The 27,818-nt window shown below is 33.8% G+C and overlaps 2 protein-coding genes across 2 annotated transcripts in view; one reads left to right on the top strand and one right to left on the bottom strand.

Moving 5' to 3' along the window:
* Positions 1-27,818, top strand: part of LOC118191327 (uncharacterized) — a gene marked incomplete at its 5' end in the record, with an annotated part of 529,277 nt that overhangs the window by 100,460 nt on the left and 400,999 nt on the right. The window lies entirely within an intron of this gene.
* The window catches only part of LOC118204024 (uncharacterized), a 110,849-nt gene that overhangs the window by 44,416 nt on the left and 38,615 nt on the right, over positions 1-27,818 (bottom strand). Inside the window, exons 6-7 of the mRNA XM_085810323.1 lie at positions 18,267-18,406; positions 14,061-14,204 (exon numbers count right to left, since the gene is read on the bottom strand). Of these exons, the coding sequence (XP_085666449.1) occupies positions 14,061-14,204; positions 18,267-18,406 (284 nt within the window). The remainder of the gene's footprint in view (positions 1-14,060; positions 14,205-18,266; positions 18,407-27,818) is intronic.

Genomic DNA, 27,818 nt, shown 5'->3' with positions numbered 1-27,818 from the left:
TGATTTTGTAACGTAGACATTGTCCCGAGTAAAAATCTCTAGTTATTAAAAGAAATAATTATATCATATACCTACAATCTAAGCAGTAACAGAAATTTTTAAAATTAATATTTGTTTCATCTTCTCTTAATAATTGCAATAATACATAGATAATTTATGCTTTTATAAATTATACATGCTTCCTTAATATGAACTACAGCTAAACATTTGTTTCCGTAGGTAGTTCTAATTTGTGGAACACGATTTTGCCGTAGTGCAATGTGTTACTGACGTAATCTTCACGATCGACAGACCTATACAGTACTGCATATAGTATATGTATATATTTTGCTAAGGGCTAACCAATTAGTGTTCTTTAATTCTTTCAAATAATTTATTAAGTATGCATGTGTTTTATTATATAAGTAGCCTAAAATATCCAGGCTGGAATGACCAATGAAATTAAACTATTTCTAAACTAAGACACAATAACACGCCGAATAAATACTAATTCAGAAGTCAAACAACAAAAGTCAGCGTTAATTTACAAAATTTCCACAGGACTAGTTTCGATGGTTTTACCGAACCATCATCTTCAGCTGCAAAACCGCAAAAAAAAAAACCATCATCCTCAGCTGCCAAAGCGTGTTATATTATCTTAAAACTTCTGGTTGCTCAAAATATTGTACTAAGACAAGCAAAACATTGTCGTTGGTTCATTCAAAGAAGCAATACGCCATGAATTAAAATTTCGGAAATTCTTGGATATACGACATATAATTCGAAAAGTTTTTTTTCAGTAAAATTCCCAACTTGAAGATCCCACTTATACCAGTCCTGAACTATGATAACTATTTTGTAACTATTAAAAGTAATTTAAACCCCCTTTCTCACTCATTCGGCCGTCCTTCCAAAAAGCATGGCTCTAAAATCCCTCCCCCTACTTACTCAACCCATGGTCATCTATTCAACCCATGGTCGCTAAGAATGTTTTGTAATTGTTAACAATTTGTTGCACTCCTTCTCCTGCAACCAATCACGAGCACTGACGAAATGCACAAAGTTTCTACAAAACCACTGTTCTCCTTCACTTTGAGGACCACACCTCAAAGCGCATAGACTATCGCTAGAATCTCTTTTCTTCAATTCCGCTAAGTTCTTGTAACATCAGAGCTCGATGATAAGGACATACAGTTCAAATGCTATGAGATACGCCAAACAAATATTGCTATTGAAATCAACTACGAACCTAGAGGCAGAGCAGAGCTCCGCTCTACATTTGTGTAACATCATATCCTAAGCGCAAAAAAGGCTAGAAAATCGCCCAAAAGCGCTAGTAAGAGCATGAGCATGCATGCTCAGCGACCCGTGTTCTCCTGAGTCAAGAAAATTTATTGTGCAATCCAAGAATTACTGAAACGGTGATACAACTCCACTGACCACAATGGAGTCTATTTAAAAATGATGATACGTTATGAATTCTATTTGAGCTTGATGAAGAATTAAAAATATTAAGTTTACTTTATGTATCATCTTAACAACAGATCATTATAAATATCAATATGATTCTCTGAATTAAGCAGCGACATAGTAAAGTAGTATATATATTTAAGTGCTTAAGATATTTGAAATTATTACAATTCTTATCTTTCATACTTTCAGAAGCTAGCAAGTAAAATGAATGAGCAAATTCTCTTTTCTTCTTCTTTGTAAATAGAGGTCGAAAATATATCTCTGAGGGTACTGACCTGTTTACAGAAGCAAAGAAAATGTCATAAATTCCACCACGAGAAACCTTTAAAGGTATTTCAGGCAAAAACATTAAGTTGAGAAATTACGTGGTAATTTGACATAATGTTTTACACAATAATGTGAAAAACGTTTCTTAATAGGTTTGCAAATTTTGCCGATTCTATTCAAATAGCTTTTATAGTTTTGAGCTTATTTTATTAACACAGAATTAGAATGAAATGAAAACATTTCTTGAAATATCAAGTTTTGAATCACTGAAAAATTCCGTAAACATGCTGTTCAGCGAATATCAAAACACTACAATAATCAGAAAGCTCTGTATAATCTATGGCAGATAATATTCAGAGCTATCTCATTATTGTAGTGAATAAGTAGCAGAAAGAAAGCTAGATAAATATATTTTTTGTAAAAAGTTTTTCATTTTTTATAAGATCAATAAAGGAATTATATTTTCATCCTCATACATATTAATCGGATTTCGGATAAGAAAACACGAATTTTCGAGTTCATGTAACTACTAAAATAAATTCTGTCGCTTTGGGTTATATTTATTTTTCTCAAATAATTATGAGCTAGTGGGTTTGAACAATGCCAGAAAACTAACGAGTTTTTCTTTAAATTCTGTAAACACATTTGTTGAAGCTTAATATTTTAAACAGATCAGCGAAGGGACGTCCATATTCAGTACAAGCTAAAACTGAAATCTGACTTTTATTTTATTTATTTATTTATAGTTTTTATTTCAAGATTAAAGTTTGGCTTTTCATTTTCACACATAAAAATTCACCCCAATTACAGAGTACGTCAGAGAAATGTATACACACTTTAACGAAACAAATTTCTTTCTTGCGTGTTAGTACCAAATTTAGTCATATTACACATTGCCAGGGCTGTCATTTTCGCCCATTGCACTACTTGAATAGGCTTCATCATAGACATGACAACAACAATTACAACAACCGAATTTAATCATACTTCTCTTAGGTTAGTTAGATTTAATGCAGCTATCTTGCACAGTTACTTAGAGTGGACAAAGTGTGAGAGTGTTGGCCATTGCGGTCAGACAGATAGCACCAAGGCGAGCGGTAAAGTCGCTGGATGTGTATACGAGCCAGTTTCCCTTAGGAAGTCCTCCACGAAAGCATCTCTTCACTCAAGTGGATAGCCCTTGAGGCTTTTCTGTAAACATATAAACTAAGTCAAGCAAGTTGCTTGAAGAACGTTGGCCAGTGTGCCCGCTGGGCCCATATTTCGCGATTATTTTGACGAAAGGCCTCCGGCGAATTTGATTCACTTTCATGCATCATACGTCACGTAGTTCAGTAATGTGTGGCACAAAAACCATACTACAGCACAAAAACCATACTACATATTGTAAACATAATTCAATTTCTTTTAAGTGTGTGTGTGTATATTTCTGGTGGATTCTTATTTTATGGGTTTTTTTGCTTTTCCAATATTCGGATTTTCCCATACATGTATACATAAAAGAGTTATTGTTGATTTCCTTCTGGATCTAATGTATAATGATATCACCTTGCACTTTAAAATTTCTGAGAGGCTATTCTAAATTTTGATTTTCCTATATAGGTACTATTTAATCACAAACTGTATAACTAGTATGGATACAGGCACGTGTGTCCAAAGCGGAACTGGTTTATCTGCAAAATAGGATAAACAGATGTGATACGTTTAGGAAGGAATTCTGACGAGAAATTATTACTACGTTTGTTTGTTTGTCTAGAAGAAATCTGTTTCTGATGAACTTCTACCAGGCCGATTCTTCTGTGAGTTTGAAAGCATACATATTTGCATATGACAATACAGTGTTTCATTACATTTGAATTATTGTACTCGGATTTTTACACTGGCAGGTAATCCCAGCAGTAAGGTTATATGTGAGAAGGTATTAGATAACTGGAATTGAATCGAGTTGGCCCTTCCTGAACCTTTTCATTTTAGTGCATTTAACTAAAACGGTAGAACGTGAAACGGCTGTTAAGTTCGGAAAGACTTAAAAAACGTGGGATACCAGGTTAAGTTACATTACGCTACCATGTTATTTATCATCCATGTGATTTGGAACATATTATCATTGCAAGTAATAGGAAGATTTTAATTTATCTACCTGACCGATGGTCAAACAGCCATTTTACAGAATATCGTCATTTGACATAATGTAAGATTTAAAATTTATCTTAAAATCATAATTGTGCGATTTAAATGTAGTAAATGCAACTAATTATTAATAATTTAAGTATTAGTGTTTAATGATATGCTTAACTGATATGATTTAAAATGAATGTAATTTATTATATAATAAGCGCCGGTTAATGGAATCACATTTGTCCACGTCAATTTTAATAATATTAAGCGATGAGAAAAAATATATTTCCAAATAGCAACGGAATTTGACTAATCTAGGTACGACAAGAGGCATAGAAATATGTACTATCACAGAATTTTAATTAAGAAAACGCAAAAATTTGTTAACTGTTCATAATGTCATTAAAGCATTTATGAACTGTTCATATCATTTCTGGAATTTATTTGACTAATCCTGTAATCCTAATCTTAATGTTGAAAAGGGCATCCCTTATTTACTGGAATTATTTTATCCCTTATTTATGGAAGCGAACACGCAAATGTGAAATTTAAAATTTAGGCAAATGAGCAACATAAGTTCACCATAAAATGTTCACAGGTTTTTTTTCCTTTTTCTGTTTTCTTTTATTTTTTTTTCTTTTCTTGGAAAAAATACTGCAGAAATTGTTTCATTTTTTCTTCTTTTAATTTCGTTTTTTTATTAAATGCTAGGTTTTCTTACTTATATTATTATTCTCGGTAAAATAAATTCAGCGTTATGCTTCAATATTACTTAATTTCCTGTACTTTTACCACTGAAATTCTGAAATTAAAAATGTAAATCCTTGTCATATATTAAAAAAGAATAAGAAAGTTATGAAAAATCGACCAAGTGTATGCATATGTATAGTTTTTCCGAGTAGATTCAAATAATGTAAATAGGAAAACAGTGATTCATTATATTCAATTTTCTCATTAGTATGGCACAATCAAAACAAATTGAATGAAAAATAACGGAAAACAATGGTCACTTACAATGCTAATTACATTGTTTTACCATTAACGTAACTGTTTGATACTGAAGATGAGCATTTTTTTATTTCACTTTCTATTTATTCACTTTACAAAATTTAAGGGACTTTCAATTTATTCAGTTTCTAATTACATTTTTATTTCGTAAATTAAGTGTTACTCATTTAAATATTATTAACTAAAGACCATACATGTGCTTTTATTACTTTGCATTAATGCAAAGTATATATTTTTTAAAATCATATTATTTCCATTAATATATGACTTCCATTAATATAAAATATTTCTGCAGATAACGCGTTTTTCTGTTATTGAAATATATGGTGATAGAATGGCCATGATATCTTGAGCTCCGCAAAATTAATATAAAAAGAAACTTGAGATTTATAACGGAGAACCTTGTTAAAAATACGAACCTAAGTAAATGTATTTATCCAAGGTATCCCGTCAAAAATTATAAATTTACCTTTCGCCTAACATTATAAAAACATTTTAGGTTAAGCTTTGTTTAATAAATCTCAAGGTGAAACTCTTAATGGCTTTATCTTTCGTATCTAAGCGATCTTGCTACTTTCGTGAAAAATTATACGTCACTTTCTGTAGCGAAGTAGTAAATGTAATTTACATATATTATTCAACTACGGCAAAAGCATGAGCGAAGTGCACCGAACAACTAAGAAAAAAGCTTTCTAAGTTTTTGCGCCCTGTATCTTTTAGATCCTAACAGTATTTTTCCCTTAGACATGCAAGCTAATTAAGTATGCATTTTCATTCGAGAATAATTTCATTTTTTCCTTCCTGAATGCAGATCTTTTTCTCAAATATTTCTGATACTGTTTTTTTGCAAAGGGAAAAAAACTGGATTTTGGAAGACACGTAATTTACGTTAGATAAAAAAGTGTAAAATTTAGCAGTATCATAATTTATGTTCTTTAGATTATTTGTTCAAGCTCTCTAAATATATTGAATTTGTATTTTACTAGCTACAAGGCTTTAATGCTTTGTTGTCTTATCCCAAAATTTGCTCATTTTTTAATAGAGTTAAACATTTTTGTTTCTTCTATTTGCCATTTCTCTTGTTCTTTTTTCTTCGTCGCCCTTTAAATATGTTCCTTCTGTAGGTGGGATATACAAATGAGTGACAAGGAAAATCCCATTTTATTTTTAAAGATTAAATCATTTTCTATATGTGCATCAGGTGGGCATGGTGGCCTTATTGGTATGGTGGTGGGAAAATCTGCTAGCATAGACTTCAGCGTGGGTTCGAACCCAGAAGAAGGCATAAGTGTTTGTAAATGTATAATGTCTTCGTTGTAAAGTGAACACTTTATAAGGTATTTATCTTGCCTTCTTAGCATGCCTTTGTGGTGTAGTGTTCAGCACGCTCGGCGTGTATTCGAGATAGGCCCGTGGTCCAAGTCCCGGCAAAGGCGTTGCTCATTTTTCATCGCTCCTGCTTCCGAAACAACCTAATGTCTCCACAGTGGCTCCCGAACTGAAAGAGTGGTGTATGATGATTCTCCCCTCCAGATTTGGGCCATTAGATCCCCTAACCCTAACTCTTTAAAAAGGAGAGCATAGAAGATATTTCTCTATCCTTCTTAGCATGTCTTCGTAGTTTAGTGGTCAGCACACTCGGCACGAATTCGAGAGGTCCGTGGTTCGAGTCCCGGGGAAGGCGTTGCACATTTTTCATCTCTCCTGATTCCAAAATAACCTAATGTCTTTACAACTTATAATACTGTTGAGTCAGAAGTCCTCTCAAGTGATTAGTGGAAGAGGAATCGGAATAAGTGACCCTCCGATCCCTTGCTTCCTTGGATTTTCTCCTTCATAATAGAATAGATTTGATCAAATTCTTACTGTCACCTATGCAGTGCCCATGTGTTTAAAATAACGATAGGAGTTATAGTGCTATTTACTGTTATGAATTTGTGGACGTTATTTCACGATACTGTCGGATAAGTCACGATGCAATGCGTAAGTCATTTAAAAAATTTCATTTCAAAAACGTAAATTTTTAGTTTCTGAGTTTATACTTCTTTATTTATTGGGAATCTTTCTTTCATTTAAAATCATTAATGAATTAGCTCAGCCATAAGTGTTTTATTATGCATGCGATTATGAATTGATAAACAACCTGTCCTGTTATGAAAATATATTCGTTCTTTCATCTTAAAATCACTTTTAAGAGAAAATGCACTGCAAAATGTTTAAAATATCGTAAGAATATAGGGTCACAGACTTTAAAATACAGCTTTTCTATCTTTTTTTCTATTTACAGCTATTTCTTCCCAGTGAAAAGAGAGTAAAATCCCAGAAAAATAAACCAGGAGATGCACATTGCGAGAAAAAAACAAATGGGACAGTTCTGTACCTGGCGTTTCACTGGGCCGATTGACAAAATTCAAACAGAGTTTTTCATGTCTCGAAAGCGCGACTTAGGATATATATTAGATTTATGTATAGTATTATTCTAATATAGGTACTCTGACACAAAATTGGACTTTTTCTGAAATAACATGTCAATGTTTTCCATATTTCAATTCTACGACTCAAATTATGCCTAGGTATTAAATTTTGTAATTGTTGGTGAGAAATTTATGGAAAAATTTTAAAATTTATCTTGACATATTTTTTTCGCTTTGCACCAAGAATAATTTATACGTTATAATACAAAAATAAATATGTTAAAAATTTTATACGTTATAATACAAGATTTTTTTCGAAAAATTCATAAAAAAATGTTTAAAAATACAAATTTGAAAAATAAATCATAACAAAAGGCGAATTTTATTTTGAATGAACCTAAATTTGGAAATGTGAAAGAAAGAATAAAATAAGTTTAATAAAAAAGAGATACTAATAAATACATATGAAATTCAATTAACATTGAGGAGCTAAAATTTTGAGAGCTAATTTTTAAAAACTTGGCAGTTTTGCACAATTAGAATCGTAGAATTGAAATTTGGAAAAACAGATGGCATTTCATTTCAGAATAAGTCGGATTTTGTGTCAAATATCTATATTAGAGAAACTCTCTATATAAATATAGCATATATCCTAAGTCGCGCTTTCGAGACATGAAAAACACAATTTGAATTTCGTTAATTGGCCCAGTAGAACGAGAGATATAGAACTGTCCTATTTTTTTGCGGAGTGTACATACAATTGTAAGACTGTCTCTTAGTACAGGGTACTTATTTATTTACTATTTTACATTCTATACTACATTAAAAAGGACTTTTAAAGAACGTTTGTTAGCAGAATTTTCGAGAGGCCGAACAGTTTCTCTATATTATAGTGCCTACAGAAATTCTAGAAAAAGAAACCGTTAACTTATTTATAAAATTGTAATAATGGTTAAGCAATTTTGCTCGATTGAAATACTCTTTGAAAGCCATTTAGAACTACAAATATTTGGGACATCACATACACCAAAAAGAATCTTTTCGATGTTAATAGCTTTGGCAAAGCCAGCATTATTGTAATAGAATTAAATAAAAGACAATTTATTCTTCATGAGTAAAAGAGATTAAGCTGAAGCGAAGAGGAAAAAGCATTTCATGGGTAGAAGAAACTTCACTTTGCTGTTGGGAAATTTAACTGCTCCGTTGCGCCCAAGCTTCGATCAAGCACAAAAATATAGTTTCTTAACAGTTTATCAAGGATCGTTATTATTAGTTTCTTAACAGTTAAGTTAATCGTTATGTTATAATGGAAAATAAATGCCAACTTTATTCATGAGATTTCTAATGCTTGTAAATTCTCATTATTTTGCGTGCAAAAAGTGTCTGATTTATGCAGAGTATAATGAGGGAAAAAACTGAAACAGTACTAATGAGTTTTTAATAGTCATTCTGAAAGAAAGTAACTCTCTGAAAGAGCAGCAAAAATCGATTTTAGATAAAGGCATTAATGTTTCGGTTGACGATTTTGGAAATGGACGATTTAGAAACGTTATGACACTTAGAGAATAACTTGTTTATGAAATGCCGCTTTAAAGACTTTGGGTTAAGGAAGTGATCTTCAAACTTTGCAGAATCCATTAAATTAATTTTTTTAGTAGAACCACTAAAGCTACAGTTGCTCAGTGAAACCCTTATCATCCTCAGAAAAATAAGAGTTAGTAAAGGTATTGAAAATGCATCAGTGTTGTGTACACTTCATTCAAAGGAATGGCAATGTTTTAAATAATGATATTTTACCAAATGATACTGCTGGGAAAGTTGAAATTCACGTAAGAAGTAAGTTTCAGCCTTCTAAAAGCAGTTATAGTCATACTAAAAAGTTTAAAAAACAGAAGACTGAAATCTTGAAGTGGATAAAAAAGGAACTGTTAGTTATGTCTCAGGAAGAACATGAAGAAGGAGATAGAAGAGAAATTATAAAAAACAAAACGCAAGATAAAACTAATGCACAGATTTTCGATTTTCTTTTTGGTTTAGACATTTACTCAGTTCTCGTTGCATCTGAAGAATTTATTGCATCTGAAGCCTATATAGGAAGATTTATTAGAATATCATTGCTTACAGGATATTATTCTTTACCTCAAGAAGAAATGTATTGGTCTTTTGATAAGGACATTTCTGTTCCTGTTGTACGAGAATTGATATCACGTTTTTGCAGTACAGGAATATGAAGCAGAATTTGTAGTTGACAATACTGATAAATTATATGAGGTGAGACCGTATCTAAACTTACTAAATATCACCACTTTTTACTATTAGAAATATAAAGTCTCTTTTAGATTTCAGACGCCAGAATGCATTATTCCTTTTGCAAACTCCTATTGAGAATTAGCCAGAAGTAGATCAGCAACAGGAAGACCTAGTAAATTCAGCATTCAAAAACCATTGCATGGAGATGGTAGACATTTTATTGTAAACTCCGTTGATAACAAAAGTGTTGTAAAGTGTACCATAGCCAGACTGATTATAGATGCAAAGTATGCAATGTAGCTTTACATCATGATTGTAATCAAGCTTTTCATGCTTGAATCTTTCAAATGAAATAATCTGTATTTGTAAAAGAAATACAATGTATATTTTAATGTTAAATTAATTACAAGTAAAGTGATTTGTAGATTTATAAAACGTTATACAGCTAAAAAGTTATCCTGCGCTCCACTCAAAAGAAACATCACACGAGTACAATCCTACTCACTAAACATCCGTAATCTTATTCCGCTGACGTTGCGCGAACGCAACACTCGCTTTTTCCACAGGTAAGAGCATTATTTTTATTTTCAATGTAAATTTATATGTTATAAATGCTTAATTTAATATTTGTTATTATTTTCATGAGAAAAAGAACATTCTTTGTAGTTTTGGCGGTTAATGGGTTAAGGGGTTCCTCGGAAGGTAAACTTATATGGTATTTCTCCCGCCTTCTTAGCATGCCTTTTTGGTATGGTGGTCCGCAAGCTGGGAGCGTATTCCAGGTGTCCGTGGTTCGATTCCCGGCGAAGGCGTTGCTCATTTTTCATCTTGCCTGATTCCAAAAATATACCTGATGTCTACAAACTGAAGATAACCGATTGGGGTGGCCTTTTGTCATCACTATACAATGTCTCAAAGAAGTAATCAGATTTTTTAAGTTTCTGAAAATAAGGATATATATTTTACGTACGTTGAACTAAATTAAACTTTTTGTTATCTTCGAAGTAGCAGTTTCCTAATCTTATTCTCACACTAAGCAGTTTTCTTCAGACATGAAGTATACTAAGCTTAAAAAGTAGTAAATTCCTTTTGAGTGAGAAATAATAATGGATTAGAACTCGTATTATTTAATCCAACAAAAGGTAGAAACATATTTCTTAGCCTTTTTCTAATATTTTGTGTGATTTTTGCTAACTTTTAAAAACTAATTGGTTTTGGGGTACATTAAACCAGATTTTTTGTTCATTCTTGCCTAAAAGTTTTTCATTTATCTTTTGGTGCTAATTTCATTCACTGCTTTAAAGATATGTTTAATTTTTGAATTTTAAATTAAATTTTTTTCCGCGTAAGTTCTGTAAGATTTATATTTGGACACTGAGGTGAACTTATGAGTTTTTTAGGATCATTAAACAGTAGGCAGAGTTGCGTGTTCGTAGCAGTACATTTAAGGTCATTAATTTGGTGGAACTTGGATTATTTTGTAGGTTATGTGTTAAATCTAAGTACACTCCTGGCCATCCAAATTGCAACACCCAGAAAGAAAAGAGATATCAAATTTATTTAGTAGATAACATGTTGACCAAGTACCAAATGATTCAATTTATAGACTTCCGTGAAGTGTGGTTCCTTCCAGAATCAGTAGCCAGAGTAGCCGCCCCATTGTTGGAGATCACCGCTGCCACACGCCTCGGCATTGATTCAAAGAGACTTTGAATGTGTTGAGGTACAGCAGAACAAGCAATTTCCACACGTTGCCAAAGTTGATCTGGTGTGGATCTGTGTTAGGATGTAATCTGGGTCAATCGTTCAGCAACCATAGACCACATGTTTTCGATCGGCGAAAGATCCGGAGAGCGAGCCGGCCAGGGAAGCAATTCAATCTGGCGATTGACGAAGAACCATTGGACAATGCATGCCACGTGTGGTCGAGCATTATCCTGTTGAAATATGGCTGTTGGCAAGCCCTGAAGGTAAGGAAGGACAACTGGCTCCAACACCTCGGAGATGTAGCGCTGGCTGTTTAAAGTACCGGGAATGCGTATTAGAGGAGTGCGAAAGTGATATCCAATACCGCCCCATAGCACAATACACGGTGCAGGACTAGTGTGGCTGTGATAACACAGCTGTTCAGCATCCTCTCTCCAAGGTGTCTCCAAATTCGAATCCGACCATCGTGGTGTTACAGACAGAAGCGTGACTCGTCAGTAAAGACAATTTCATTCCATTCTGCCGTACACATCCTTCTTTCATATCACGATTGGCGGCGGAGACGTCTGATTCTGCGTCAAGGGTAGACGAAGCAATGGACGTCTTGCGGACAGACCACTCTGCTGTAAATGTCGTCGAATGGTACGCGCAGACACTGGATGATGCATTACAGACTGAATGTGCTGTGCTAGGGTTCGTGATGTGACTGAGCGATCCGTCACTGCCATGCGCACAATGTTCCTGTCATCACGTGAAGTGGTGCACTGAGGTGGATGCGATCGAACACGTCGGTCCGTCGTACCCTCTTGCATCTAACGGTCACATATCCGAATTACAGTTGTTTGGTTTCATCCAACGCAACTACCGATTTCCGTAAAAGATAATCCACACTCTCGGTAGGCCACTATCCTTCCTCTTCTGAACTCAGATTCTTCTAGAATTTCGGTTCTGGATTCATCTGGAGAGAATCAGAGACCTGCTACCTATCCTGTAGCGCAGCCAAGCCCGTATGGTTGTTAGTCACGCGAACAATCCTACCAATGGGCCCAGATTCGAATCCCTAAAAGGCACAGATGTAAGTGTATAGTTTCTGTTCAGCTAGGGGGCACTCAAAATATACCGCAAGCCAAAAATCTTCTCGAGAATTTGGTGTTAAGGGAAGACGGATGAGAGATTCTCGGACCGCCACAGGGGTGTGTTTTTCAAAACTGAGGAGGAACCGCGCAGTTAGTGCAGAAGCGCTATACCTGAACGACCAGTTCTGGTGTTTTGGTTTCTCTGAAATTCTGGTATTTTGCCCACGTCTACTTGCACCACTACCTGCATTCTTACATCTAAGAAAGGGATTAAAATGACAACGGAGACTAGTTTTCTAGGCAGCGGCATGTTGCACAGATTTTCATATCTTTGATAAAAGCTCTGTGATTTTTGCCAGGTATAGGAAAGGGATGTGAGAGCTATGTTTGCTTTTTCTAGAGTACAGCTGGCTCTCACTTCATTTTTATAGGAGACATGCTCATCCCTATAGCGCTAATGTGGTGATTTAAATTTGTGGAAAGTGAAGATATTAAACAGATGAATCGGTAACCCAGATCTACAGACCTAAAGCCTGTAAAAACCTAGGAGGATAACTGCAAATCGCCTTCTCCCAGAACCCCGCCCCAGGGCCTGTAAACATCGCTGATGCAGAAGAAGGACCGACTGCCGCAGGAATTCATAAACTACCTCATCTTCAGCATGAAGCCAGCTTGTGAAAGCTGGACGAGTCTTAAATGGGACCATGTCCTTTATTAACCTATTTTTTTTTTGTTCTGACACCTTTTACCATAGGTGTTGTATGGTATATTATTTTTTTATTATATCAACCTATGTGCATACCAGACTTCATTAAAATATGCTTATTAATTCCGGAAAATGTCTGCGAAATGTGAAAATGTTTCTTAATTTTTGACCATGGATTCCAAATTTTTATCTTTTGGCTTTGAATAAGAAAGCTGAAGATTTCTGCTTTTCTTTCACTGATCTCGATAAACTTTCTACCTAGCAACCAGTAGACCAGATTACCATTCTAACTGGTTCTCTATTACTAATAACGATATATATATTATCTTCTTTGGGAGTTGATCCCCAGCAAGAAGGCTTTCGTCACCGAATACCATCATAACAAACAGAGCGGCATTAATATGATATATAAATAAGACTCAGAGTAATTCGTTGGTTTTGAAGATAGTTCTCACCACTTTAATTTCTCGCGTGTAAACATTTCAGCAATATCTTAATTACCGAAGACGAAAATATTCTCTGAATGAATGTGTAGTCCTTCTTCCACCACCACCATTGAACTGCTTGCTAACGAGTTGAAACCATGAGACGACCACTAAGAAATCTGTTGAAGCGATATGCAAAGGCAACTCTAAAAGTGCCTCTTCATCCCGTGAAGAATATCTCCCGAGTTTGAACCTTCAATATTTCAAATTCGGTTGATAGCTTTGGGCTTATCTTCGAACATGCTTGCAAACGGGAGATCAATTTAATTTTGATTGTTAGCATTATATCATTTATCAAATCGGTGAGCCAGTACACTGATATCCGAAACTGAAGGATATAACACATTTGTCACTCTAATATTGATTTTTTTATCGCTATATTAAGATTATTCTTCTTTGTGCATATATGTTACGATTACATTATATGTGTAGAATGTAATAATGTGAGATTAATATATATTTCCCAACTCTCTTGCGTAATTCCAGGAAATGGAATTACGTAATATTTTCAAATAAAACTAAAAAATATATGAAATTTACGCATGTATCAAAATTTTAAATAAACAGGTTCCTGTACCTTCGTTTTCTTTCTTTTTCATTATGACATTCCCTTGGATCCATCGGAATATAATTCTCCATGCGTATCCACTGCATATCCAGGGCCTTCTGCTTGTGCACCAAATCTTCTCCTTCACCAGAATTGGGAGTATTATTGGGAACCCTAGGATACCAAAATCATAATTTCAATTCTTTCGCTGCGTTTTAGAAACAAGTTATTTCAAAAATCCAATTCATTTTAAACAGGACATTTTTACAAACAATTAAATTTGCGATGTAGTACAAAAATTTAGAAAGCTTTTTTTGCCAGGTATGATTCGATTACAAATGCAAATAAAACGTATTAAATACGAATATATGGTAAGCAAATGAAGCAGTTCTAGTCGATGGTACCATTATTTTTTTCGACCCGCGAAGACTGATGCTTATAAATGTGTTTTTTATTACTCAGCAGTTTCTTAATCCTTTTTATTGAAATTTCAAAGCATTTTCTTTACTTGTGTAAAGATAATGCTCAAAGAAATGGAAATGTGATTCTCAAGAGTACGTATAATATTTGTTGAATTAATTGCTTAAAATCTAAAATACTCAGAATAAAATCAAAAACAGTCTTTATCTACAACATAGTTTGAACAAGTAAATGATATATCGAAGAAAGGTTAAACATTTTTATTTACAGTGACATTTTTCTTTTATTTGAAATGTCTCGAATTTGTTTCCTCCGAGACAGCAGTGGGTTGTGAAATTTATGTTTATTTAAATCTTCATTAGGTGTAAATATATATGATTTTATTTCGGAAATTTTTTCTGTCTTATGATAATTCCTAAGGAGATTCCTATTAAGGAGAAAAATTTCTTTAAGCTGCACTTGTCTTAAATGATATTTTTCTTAAAAATGAATTTCTTCGATTTTGAACGCTTTTTATGTATATTTGTTCTATGAAGAAATCTAAATATTCTTTTCTTCGTGACGTAATGGGTTTCAAGTAAAAAACCTATTTAGCATTATTAATTGCATTTTATTCTGATTATACTTTGCAGTAACTTCGGATAGCTAATTAGAATACATAAATTATTTCTTTCAATCATAAATAATCTTTCTCGGTAAAGATTTTGTTTCAGCTTAGATTTAATTAGCAAATTTGAAAAGGCGTTTCTTAAAAGTTTTATAGATAAGAAGTTCAGGAACCTTGCAGTCGCAAATTAAAATCGTTTACTCAGAATGTCTGCAGTTGAATGTAATCGGATTGCAGATTACGACACAAAACATTTCTAGTGTTTACGGAAGAAGCCTTCGGGAATTATATTTTCAAATTATATTTTCAATAGAAGGTTTTTATAATTTAGTGAAACATTTTAAAACTTCATGACAAATAAACTGAACATTTTATGTAAAATTTTATGACATTAAACTAGAAGTTAACTCCTTTTATCACACACTTCAAAAATGTTCAATTTTTGATGATACGACTGACATCTGTGCACTAACAGAAATATTTACTTGGACATGATGGAAAGCTGTTTGACGCCATAGTTAAATGAAAACTGTGATGATTAATCACTCTGTCATCAGAGCAATTTTGACATTTCCTACTACACCGTCAATGCGGTAGCCATCCCGATCATAGGACTCAGTTACACTTTATTCCATGTGGTTCTTTATTGTGGAAGGTTTGTTAAAGATACTGTACTTGTGACTTCAATTCTCTGCTGGTCTCCAAGGTGTTCAAAACTGTATCGGCAATAACAAGTCTCCGGTCGATAATGGCAATCTGGGGAGAAACACATTACCGAACAGAAATCTGCTGTATCAGCGAAAAGGAAAGAATTAACCATTTGTGATTAAAAAATTGAGTGAGTTTTTGTCTATTTCGGTACAATAAAATTATGTGTTCGGTTGCGTAGTTTGTTATGAATTTTTAAAATACATTAGGGATTAATGAATATTCTCGCATTTATGTGTAACATGAGCCAGTAATATGTATATCAAGAACGAAAGTTCAGAGACATTCAGCTTGATTGGTTGGTTAATTTTCTAACTTAAAGCAAACGACAGCAATCTTCCTAAGGGAGCATGACTTCGGAAAAGGCTTCTTAAGGAAAACTGACCCGTGTTTATTTTACTTATGGGGGAAACTACGAAAAAACCACACACACAACCTATTAACCGGGATCTGAACCAGAGTCGAGCTACCGCTTTTCAGCTGTTTTATAAATTCGGCTGCTACGGATGAAAGATCTGAAATCTCTTTATATTTTATTATAAGAAGATCTGTAATCTTCAGGCAATATATTCGAGCGTTACCGCCAGATTTACGAAATTCATCACGGAAATGTTGAACGGATAATGATGGAATAGTAGCTAATACCGTGTAAACAAGTTCAGGCATTCTTTCTGTAGATTCAGAGGCACAAAATTAGTGCACTGAGGTGGTTGCTGGAAGGGTTAGTTTTCGACAGCATGGGATGTCAGAGTTTATTTTCAAGAATTTCTTGCTTTCAAGCTTCTTACGATAGCTTTCTAATTCCTTTATAAAAGAACACGGCTTAGAAATCAGATTAAAGCAGCATTAGTTTTATAGCGATTTAGAATCCTCAATGACCGTCTTGTCAGTATCTAATTAAACCGTATTCTTCCTAGAGGACCGTGATGATTAATCAATCAATTTCTCTTCTTAATGCGGTTATAGGGGTATTATATGTCAATGAAAGTTCGACAGGAAAGGATTAAAGTATGGCTTATTCGGAAGGCTGCTTGTTTAATGTTGCAATCTGTTTCTAAGAATAAGACCGGCTGCATCAGATTTTGGTAGTTTTCTACAAATAGCATGCCATCGAAACTAATTTTCTTTAGTTCCAATAGTTTAACTGGAAAGCAAATTTCCCATATAGATTATAGCTAATACTTGGTTAAAGATAGTGAGTTACACTTGTAAGTTATATGGGTGAAACGTAAAATACGATAGAAATAAAAATGATGAAATAAAGTCTTTGAAATAAAACGTAAAATGAATGATGAGTATCATATTTGGTTATTAGGTAACACAACTACAACAAGAATTTCATACTTTTAACAAGGAATAAAAAACTGAAAAATCTTTTGAACGTTTAGCTTAAAAACGGCATGTGCAGTTTAGGAAAAATTTTGTTGTTATTGTAAACGTTCTAAGAACCCGATGGCCCACCAGCGGCCGAGCGGTAAAGTCGCTGAACACTGGTAGTTCGGTCCGAGGTTCGAATCCCGCGAACGGGCTGGCTGCATGGGCGTTTTCGTGGTTTTCCCCATGTGTAACGTGTATACGAGCCAGTTTCCCTTAGAAAGTCCTCCACGAAGGCATCCCTCCCCTTAGGCAGATAGCCCTCGAGGCTTTGCCATAATTACACACACACACACTAAGAACCCGATGAAAAAATAAATATAACTGTTAATCTCTCATCAAGAATAGAAATATTCTTTTTTGCCTTTCCGTTTTTATTAATATAAGGAAAACTATTGCTACCATTAGATTTACTTTAACGGTATTTCTTAGCACGCCTTCGTGGTGTAACTGTCAGCAAATACGGCGCGTATTCGAGAAGTCCGAGGTTCGAGTACCGGTGAAGGCATTGCTTATTTTTCATGTCTTTTGCTTGGAAATAACCTAAGGTCTCTACATACTTCACATTCAAATGTTAATATCTTCCGCAATTTAATTAAAAATAAGCTAAGTATCATGAGCAATGTATTAAATATTAACATATCTGATAGTGATGTTTTCAGCAGTATAACTACAAATAAGCTGAGCATCCTGAACAATATATTGAAGCATTATGTAAGTTACAGATTATCAGTTAAGACATTACTTATTAAATATTTAAACAAATAAATTAAGATGTGTTCGTTCACATTAGTTTAATAAGAGTTAAAAATGGAAAAAATTTCTATTAAAATTCGATTAGAATTGTGAATGAAAATTCATTTAACTGTGAAAAATTTTCTTACAAATAGAAAAATTTTTTTATCAAAACGTTTGTGATAACCTGGTATAAGTTTATTTTCGACAGATAAAAACTTTAAACAGGAAAGAAGCGGATTTATCAACTTAAAACCAAGGAAAAAAAGGTAAAATAATATAAGAAATTTTATGCTCTTAATTATGTGGGCTGTAGCGCACAAATCAAAACAATATATAGCAAATCAAATAGAAAAGTTTTATTTAAAATAACAGCACTAAAAATTAAATACCTGGGGTATATCAAAGACGTCTGATGCTCCCTTGAACTGCTGCTGGAGAGATCACTATTTGATTCTACAAGTGTAGACTGACTGCTGCTGCTAAGGCTGGAAGTTGAAGTATTATTTGGAGTTGAATGCAGAAGCTGAGACTATAGTAAGAGAAGATCTGGTGTAATATTATTCTGAGAAATAACTAACACTGTAAAAACAATAGCTTGAGAAGATTGCAATATTTTGCTCAACATAGCCTAAAAGTATTATTAATGGAAATAAAGAACAAATTATAAAGTTTGTTTTCAAATAACCAAATGTAAGGATTACTAAAAGTTTATTAATTCGTCACTAAGTAGGAAGCTAATGAAAAAAATAAAAACGAGTAAATTTCCAGAATCATCATTTCCCTCTAAAGCAAAAATTCGTGGAAAATCATCCTTCATCTAAAACCTAAACTGACAATTTTCAGTTGCCAGCTAGATGTATTAGCAGGGAGGATGTATGTAGAAAGCACATTGTAGGGATATCTTTCATTCTTTACATTCCCTCTGTCTTCTAAAGATTTAATGTGAAAAGAGGGGATCAGAATCGGTAAGTCCAAGTTGGTGACGATGTATCAGCCCCCAAATTTTACATCGGGCTCTACTTTAGGTTTAGCATTAGTCTGGGAGCAAAAATCTAAGTCCTCCACAAAAGTTAAGTACGAAGCTTCCAGTTACCAAATGGATGTAGTAAGATCTGCACAACAAAAGCACATAGTAAGACCATCTGTAATTCCTCCTGTAGGAAATTTCAACTCATGCTATCGTGGTGTAACTGGAACCGTATCCAGCTGTCATCGGAAGACCCGAAATTTGAATTCCGTTGAAGACATTTCTGTCTTTTCATGTTTCCTGTTATGAAAATAACCTAACGATTCTACAACACAATACTAGCATAATTAGGATTCAAAATTAAAATACAGATTCAAAAATAAAATACCAATAAAAAACTTAATACTAACTTAATCTGTTAAGGAGTTGTTTAGTAGTTAGACCTGATATTCATGGAATACAATAAACTCTCTTGCTGGCGATATAACCATTTCAGGTTTAAATAAAATGAAAATACTTTATTTGTCTTTAAGCATTTGATAATTAATAAATTCAGAGATAAATCCCATTCCTGTACCTAGATGGTCAGACTAAAATAAATTAAAATACTAACCCGACTTTGTTTGTTTTCTTAATTTAACAAGTTAAACACTTCTAACATCTTATAGTTAGCTATTGATGCAAATAATTGGCTCCCTGCTACCGACAGCTGGCTATGCATCATCGCGGATACTTTATAGTGAACATATTTATTAACTATTACATATGTATCTCGTTCAATTACGTCTTAAATATTCTTTAATTAATTGTATTATCTAGAAAGGTTTGAAATAAGTACGACAAATAAAAAGAAAGTGGAAACAATAAAAGAAATCTGATTAGTTGACATCAAATCTCACAAATAATGTAATAAATATTTATTGTTAAATTTATAAAGCAAAAGCACAATTTATGATGTTGAAAGAGCCGCGTTTCTTACTTGATTTGATTTATAAATGTCTGAATGTAAAACATATGTAAAATTAAATTACGTTTAAAATATAAGGGGATTTGCACCGAAATTATTTATGATTTTTTCTAGAATATTTCTCCTTTTGTAATATTCGTAAAATCGTTGATTTAATTAAACTTGCTGCAAGAAATGAATTTAAAATATATCTTAATAATTTGCGCTATTTATTTTTGCAATATTTTCTTTCGTGTTTTATCAATAAGAGATTAAATTATTGGTTTTCATATTAAAAAGCAAGATTTATATATTATATATTTAAAGTAGTTTTTCCGTGAAAAAATAATTCAACAGTAATAAATTTTTTCGAATTGCATTTAAAAGGAACTAGTGTCTTCTATAGCTCGTCCTGATATAGAGAAAATACAACATGATTCTTTTAAAAGTTATTTATTTCATGAAAAATAACCTAAAGAATTCAAAGGTAATAATTAAAATGTTAAGTATGATTCGGTTCTTATTTTCACTTGGATTCCATAAAATGTATGTGTTGAATGTATGTCTTTTAGGAAATCAGTGTTGTATAAGGAGGAAACGCGAAATATTTTTGAATATTATAGTGAAAGACTAAGAAAATTTGGAACAACTAGTCGTTAATTGTTTTTTACCAACTGAAATCATGAACATCAGATGGCGTAGGAATAATATGTTTAAAGTAATATGACTAAAAAAATCGCAATAAGTCTGAAAGGAATAATATGCAGTATTTGTGAATTGTGTTTGAATGTATCTGGTAATGCACATATCCAGAGTATTTCACTGGCTTTTTTCTTATTCTGGATTTTAATCAGAGTATTTCCCTGGATACTCTGATTGATACTGGTATATACTGACTTCTGGATTTAAATCAGAGTATTCCGCCTGCGCTAGCACTTTCGCTTTGAGTGTTTATCTTACAAGGCATTTTTCTCTTTTCCGCATGCGTTCGTGGTCGAGAAGTCTAGGTTCTGAGTCCCAGCGAGGGCACTGCGCATTTTTTATATCTCCTGCTTCAAAAATAAATGACCTACAAGTGGCCATTAAACTCAAAAGGTGGTGGACGATAATTCATCATCACCACGACCTGGCGATTGGGTCCTTTAATCGCCACTCGCCCTTTAAAAGAGGAGTACATAAGATACTTTCTCTCTCTTTCAAGCATGCCTTGGTGGAAGCATACTCGACGCGTACTCGAGAGGTCCAGTATTCGAGTCTCGGCGAGGGCATTGCACATTGCCCTTGCCGTATACTGCTTCTAAAAACGACTCTAAAGTCTTAAATATTAGTTCTACACCCATGATATTTCAGAAATCGATTATAAAAAGCAATTACTCGAATGGATTCAACAGCCTTTCAACTCAGCTGTGCACCCACACATGCAAAAGTATCGTTCATCAATCTTGAGCATCCTAGATCTGGATAGAACTCAATGATAATAATGCTGAAAAATAATTCTGATACTGTTTTGTAACATTTTTGTCACGCATTTCTAATGCCTTTAACATTTGTTTCAGTTTATTATGAGTTATGTACTTCAACTATTTTTGAGCTGTGTTGCTCGTAACGGGATATTTCCACTCACCCTTTGTTGTTAACAGAAACAGAACAGCTGATAAGGACCTTATTTAAAAACGAGACAAATTTCATTTTTATTTTTGAGCAAGTAATCTCTAATTTCTCTTCGTGACCAGAAAGGATAAACATACAGTCTCGGACCCAAAGATATATTCATCAAGGAACTCTTTATTGACATGAATCTGTTATGAAACAGGTGATAGTTTCTCAAAGTTCCCATTACCATTTGAATACATATATTTTAATTGTAAAGAAGTAAGCCTACACACTAAGTGATTTAGCATGTCAGTAATTCATATTTTTAATCTTTTAGTCTTGATTTTTCTAAGCGTAGTATATAAAAAGTGGCACAGAAATTACGTAGGAATAGTACCCTTTTTCTATAGATTTAATATGGGCTGAACATTTTAATCTGACCACTACATTTTTAAATAGGGCTTAGTGATTTAATACTTACCTGAAAGAAGGAACACAGAAAAAGTTTACAAAATGAGGGTGTCTTATTATATAGTGAAATTTCGATTTAAAGATGTTCAAAGTAATTTTCTTTGAAGCTCATGATAGTACATTAAACAAATGCATGTGACTAATAATTTTATTTTAATAGTATGTTTATATTATGTTTAATTTTTCTAAGTAAAATGTATTGGAATTGTATATAATATATCCCAGACTATCGTACTGTTTGGCCATCGTCCTGGTTATTGTCCTGGGTATCATAGTGGCTGTAGTTGTAGTTGTAGCTCTCATTATGTGTTCCGAGGCAAGGAATGGTAACATACATGTAGCGTTACTGAGAAGATCGTGACATATGGAGCAGCTGTCTGGGCCTTACCGATGCAGGGCAGAAAAGTAAAGCATTTGTAAAGCATCCACACGAGAGCATTTAGAACTTCCCCGACCAATGCACTGGCAGTCCTGGCTGGCATACTACCCTTGTCCATTAGTGTCGAGAAGGAAGCTACGTACCAGATAGTCAAGCAACTCGGCCAAACAACGCAATTTGGGGAAGAGGTGTTTACTGCAGATAACCTCGAAAGAGCAGTCATCAGCCTTGACAGGCACCCGTCTTTGCAAGGACGGGGTGTTAATGTCAACCTAAAGCAGACCACAAGATCCACGAACATAGATGTTACCTATTATACGGATGGATCTAAAATAGACGACAGTGTGGGCTGTGCATATGCAGCACTTAAAGAGGGTAGAATAGTAAGCCAATGGAAGGGGCATTTGGAAGCGCACAATAGTGTCTTCCAAAGCGAGGCCACAGCTATAAGCTATGCACTGCAAGCGATAATTCAGCAGAGGCTATACAATAGTTACATAATAACAGACAGCCTGTCTACGTTATACGCCATCCTTAACCCCCCTCACAGTTCTCCAATAATAGCAGCTATTCAGGAATACCTCCGTGCTCATAAATAATTAAAAATTAATCTAGAATGGACGAAAGCCCATATCGGGAATCATGGTAATGAGACTGCAGATCGGCTTGCAAAAGAAGCAGCCCATAACGTCGAAGCAGTCCCAGTACAAACAGCTCTAGCACTCTGGCAGGCTGCGTGGGATAACGAAGACACAGGCCGCCGAGCGCATACATTTCTGCCTAAAGTAGATAGGGAACTACTGGTTGCACGGCCACAAATGGTGTACTACATCACAGGGCATGGACCCTTTACAGTATATTTTGAGAGATTTGGAATCTCCAATTCGGATCAATGCTGCTGCGGCGATCTGGACACAGCAGAACACTACGTTCATGAATGTCCTCTCACGGAAGGAATGCACATTCCGTTCCCGCAGACGAACAGGGAGGCATTCAACAGATTTATGGTCAGGCAGCGACACCAGACCAACAAAATTACTCATATAGTTGATAAGCTAATGGACATGGGTCCAGACTTATACCATGTGTAAATATAACTGGTCAGTATGTCAGCAAATTTCAATGTAAATCAGTATCATTCAAGCATAAGTAATCTAGGTATGTCTGCGATGTGTGTATATAGTGTGGGCAAGCGTGTCCTAATGTATGTAATTATTATTATTATTATTATTATTTTATTTTTATTGTTATTTTTATTGTGCTAGGTGTATATACTAGCTCTGTCTTATTATTCCAAAGCAAATTAAGGTAATGTCATGTAGGTATTTAGAAAGTATATGTATGTAACAGTGCTGGATTGCATGTCAGCAAATATGTATTAACAGAAGCATGTAAATAACTACTAATGTATATCTGCCCTCGTTTAGCCATGTACACTGCTCAAAAAAAAAAAAAAAAAAAAAAAAAATGGGACAGTTGGGCCGATAGACAAAATTCAAATTGCGTTCTTCATGTCTCGAAAGCGCGACTTAGGATATATATTAGATTTATATATAGCACTATTCTAACACAGGTATTTTGACACAAAATCGGACTTTTTCTGAAATAACATACCAATTTTTTTACATATTTCGATTCTACGACTCAAATTATGCCTAAATATGAAATTTTGTAAAATTTGGAGCAAAATTTACGGAGAAATTCACAAATTTATATTGAGTTTCTTAAAAGTTTTGTCAGTTTGCGCCAAGAATACTTTACTTGGCGAACTTCTTAATATATGGCAACCTAGTTTCCTTTCCCGTGAAAGGAAAAAAAGTCACCATCGTTCTTTTTTCCAAATAATATTCTTTATATTATATTTTTAATTATAACTTATTATTTTAAGTAATTTTTTCTTTTTCGAATTTCATTTTAATTAAAGGTGCAGCGTTTATTTTTTTTTCCAAATAGTTTTCTTTATATATATTTTTCGTCGTAGTTATTATTTTAGGTCATTTTTAAATTTTTATACTTTTATTTTAATTGTTTGTGTTGCATTGTCTCTTCATATAATTCTTTTAAAATTTTCTATTTATTCCTTCGAACTGAGCATTTTAAATATATTTATTAATATAAATTTTCCAGAATTTGATTTTATTTATTTAAACTGCGTTTCTTTCGGAGAAATACTTTGTAACCCAGACTACGATGCGTTTGAAAACTGCATACTATATTAAAAGAGAAAATACAGTAAAGCACAGTTTTACACGCCTTTCAATGTTCCGTTCAGAAAAAATATATATAAATAAGAGAGATGTATAACCGATATTTTAACTTAGGATGACTTGCATACACTGCTTTAAACAGTTTTATCATTGTGCCCATTGCTTTACACAATTTTATCCTACATTTGGTTTCTTAAAATGTTATTCATATTTTAGTCAAATATTTTATTTTTGAAACCGCAAGAATCAAATATCATAAGATTGAAAAGTTTTAAATTTAAAATAATACGAATACTAAATTTTACGAAAAAATTTATTTTTCTTCTCTTTTTCTTTAAGCATTCTGAAAGTATATTGAAAAGTATCCAACTTTTCGAAACATTTTGGTATTTCTGACAATCATTTTAAATAAAGTTATCGCCTTCCATTTCATAAAGGCCCACAAATGGCCGAGCGGTAAAGTTGCTGAACACTGGTAGTTAACTCCGGGGTTCGAACCCCGGTAAACGGGCTGGTTCCATGGACATTTTCGTGGATTTTCTCATGTGTACCGCGTATGACAGCTGGTTTCCCTTAGAAAGTTCTTCAAGAAGTATTTCGTCAGAGCCTTTATCAGTCTTTAGAGGCTAAACATTTTGAAGGTATGAGATGAAAGGAAAGACTGGTTTCATCAAAAGTTTTTGGTTTATTTTATTATGACAAAGCACACTACGGCTATCTGCCTAAGGGGAGGGATGCCTTCCTGGAGGACTTTCTAAGAGAAACTGGCTCGCATACACTTTACACATGGCGAAAACCACGAAAACGCCCATGCAGCCAGCCCGTTCGCGGGATTCGAACCTCGGAACGAACTACCAGTGTTCAGCGACTTTACCGCTCGGCCGCTGTTTCATCAGGAAGGGAAAAAAAAAGCATCTTTAGGTGACATCCACATACATCACTGGATAAACTCCTGAATCTTCAAATAATTCGACTGAGAAAATCATGGGATTCACCATTTATGATACGATATGATGTTCTATAACGTAATTTACACAACCATATAGTTTAAAACCAGTCGCTCTTCACTTTAATCTGCAATGATATCGTTTTGCCTTTTCTGTTAACACAAGCTCAATTGATGGTATGTGCTGGTGTACACGTCCAAGTGTTTTCTCTTTGAACACCTAAATTTTTTGAAGTATTCTGAAAGTATATTCGAAAACGTCCAACTTTTTGAACATCTTGGTATGTCTGACAGCCAAATTTCCCTGCAAATTTTTGCTTACTTTTCTCCCTAATTTTCTTCTTTCCTTCTACAGTCATTTTCAGTGCTCACACAAGAAAATTAAGATTTTTCGACTGCTAGACTTCCATCCTTTTTGCATTCTTGTCAATTTTTTAAAATATCAATTATATGAGTTGCGTTTCATCTAAAGACAGCTTTTCATTTTCTAGTCATTTTAGCTATAAAGTTTAAAGCGAAGTCCAAAGGATAAGTATTTTAATTAAAAGATTTTTGCTAAATGACAAAGAAATAAAAGAGTCCAGCAGGGTTTATTCTGTACCACCGAGGAACCCGATTCTTATATCGGCTGAAACAATCTAAATCATACTAAAGATCATGTTTTTTTATACAGTCTATAACGCGAGAGAAAAATTAGCTTCTTAAAACATTCTTTCTAAGAGGATTAATATAAAAGATTATATTTATATATATATATTTAAAGCTGGGACTTGAACCAAACTGTCAAACTTTTAAAGTTTAATTTACATGGTGGTTATAATTAAAGTTTCAATTTGAAATGGTCATAAAAGGAAAACTACCGGACCAAATGTTATCAAACTTGGGAATCGTGTAAAGGAGGTTATGAGACTTTATTTTCCGCTGAAAAAAAAAGAGTTCAAAAACTCACCATCAGGGGAAAAATGGCGCTGTATACAATATTGTTAAATGAAATAAGACACGAAAACATCTGTTTAAAATGTGTTTAATATTTTCCGAATCGTGTTACAAAGCATGTTCAATGTAGCGTCCAGCATTTTCTGAAAGCAAGTTAAATCATGTTACTGCATTCTCAACAGCAGCTCTTAGCATATCAGGTTTGGTTTTGGTTTGGTTTATTAGATTACGGCAAAGCACTCGAGGGCTATCTGCCTTAAGGGAGGGATGCCTTCGTGGAGGACTTTTTAAGGGAAACTGGCTCGTATACACGTTATTCATAGCATATAAGGAGGAATGTTATCAGTGTATCACATTTTTCATTTCTGCCAAATTCTTTAGATTATCACCATAAACAGTGCTTTTGAGATAACCTCATAGACAAAAGTCACAGAGGTTGAGGTCTGGTGGGAAGAGGGGAAGTGTTGGCTATAAGACGTTCATTCGTGAAATGTTGCCTAAGTAACTATGCGACACTCTTGAGGTGGTGCCCAGCCCTGCATAAAAATCGTAGTATCTAAAATGCCACGTTACTGCAGTTCATGTATCACGAAACATTTTAATATTGACTCTAAGTGAGCTGCAATCGCAGTGGTCCAGCTGTCGACTGCTCTTCAGAAAAAAAATGGTTCTGTTATAAAACTAGCTGTCATTCAACAGTAAACGGTGTGAAATGACTGTTATGCAATCGAATGCATTAGGAGAATGCAATGGAACTAGATAGATAACATGAGAGATTTCTTTGGCCCAAATCGATTAAAAGCGTTTTGAATCAGTATCTTCATGTTTTAGTGCCGAATTCAGGCTTAAAAAATTACAAATTAGCGATTTGTAACAAAACGATTTCCAGATTGTACGCACTTGTGAGAGTGATTCGCGATCTCACATTTTCCAATCGCTAATTCGTGGTTTTCACGGACGAAATTCTCACTTACAGGGATGGCTCACTCGACATTTATCGAATTTAACGTCTTTAAATGGTAATTTGCCTACTTCAAAGTTTCTTAAGGGTATACAACATATTAAACCCGTTTAACAAAAGGTTAAGTTAGATTCCGACCCATATTTCGTTTAACAATATTGCATACTGCGCCATTTCTTCCCCTGGTGGTGAGGTTTCGAACTTCCTTTTTTTCGCGGAAAATAAATTCCCATGACCTCCTTTACACGATTTCCAAGTTTGATAACATTTGATCCAGTAGTTTTCCTTTTATGACCGTTTCAATGTGGAACTTTAATTATAACCACTCTGTATATTATTAAATTTTAATTTGAAGCTATGCGTTATATGTATACCATGCTTAAAATTTTCGCTTTTACGGAAAAATAAAAAATCGAAGCAAATATACTTAGTATAATGGACCAAAACTGAAAACATTTCCCCTCCCTCCGAAAATAAAATATTGAAATGTCGAACTTGAATTTATTGGGTTATCGAAATATTTAATTTGACATAT

Source organism: Stegodyphus dumicola, chromosome 2, assembly GCF_044657685.1.
Source record: "Stegodyphus dumicola isolate Sdum_Otavi_A_Nest chromosome 2, ASM4465768v1".
NCBI lineage: Eukaryota > Metazoa > Arthropoda > Arachnida > Araneae > Eresidae > Stegodyphus > Stegodyphus dumicola.
The sequence above is the reverse complement of the archived record's forward strand: the minus strand, read 5'-3'. Positions and strand labels throughout refer to the sequence as shown.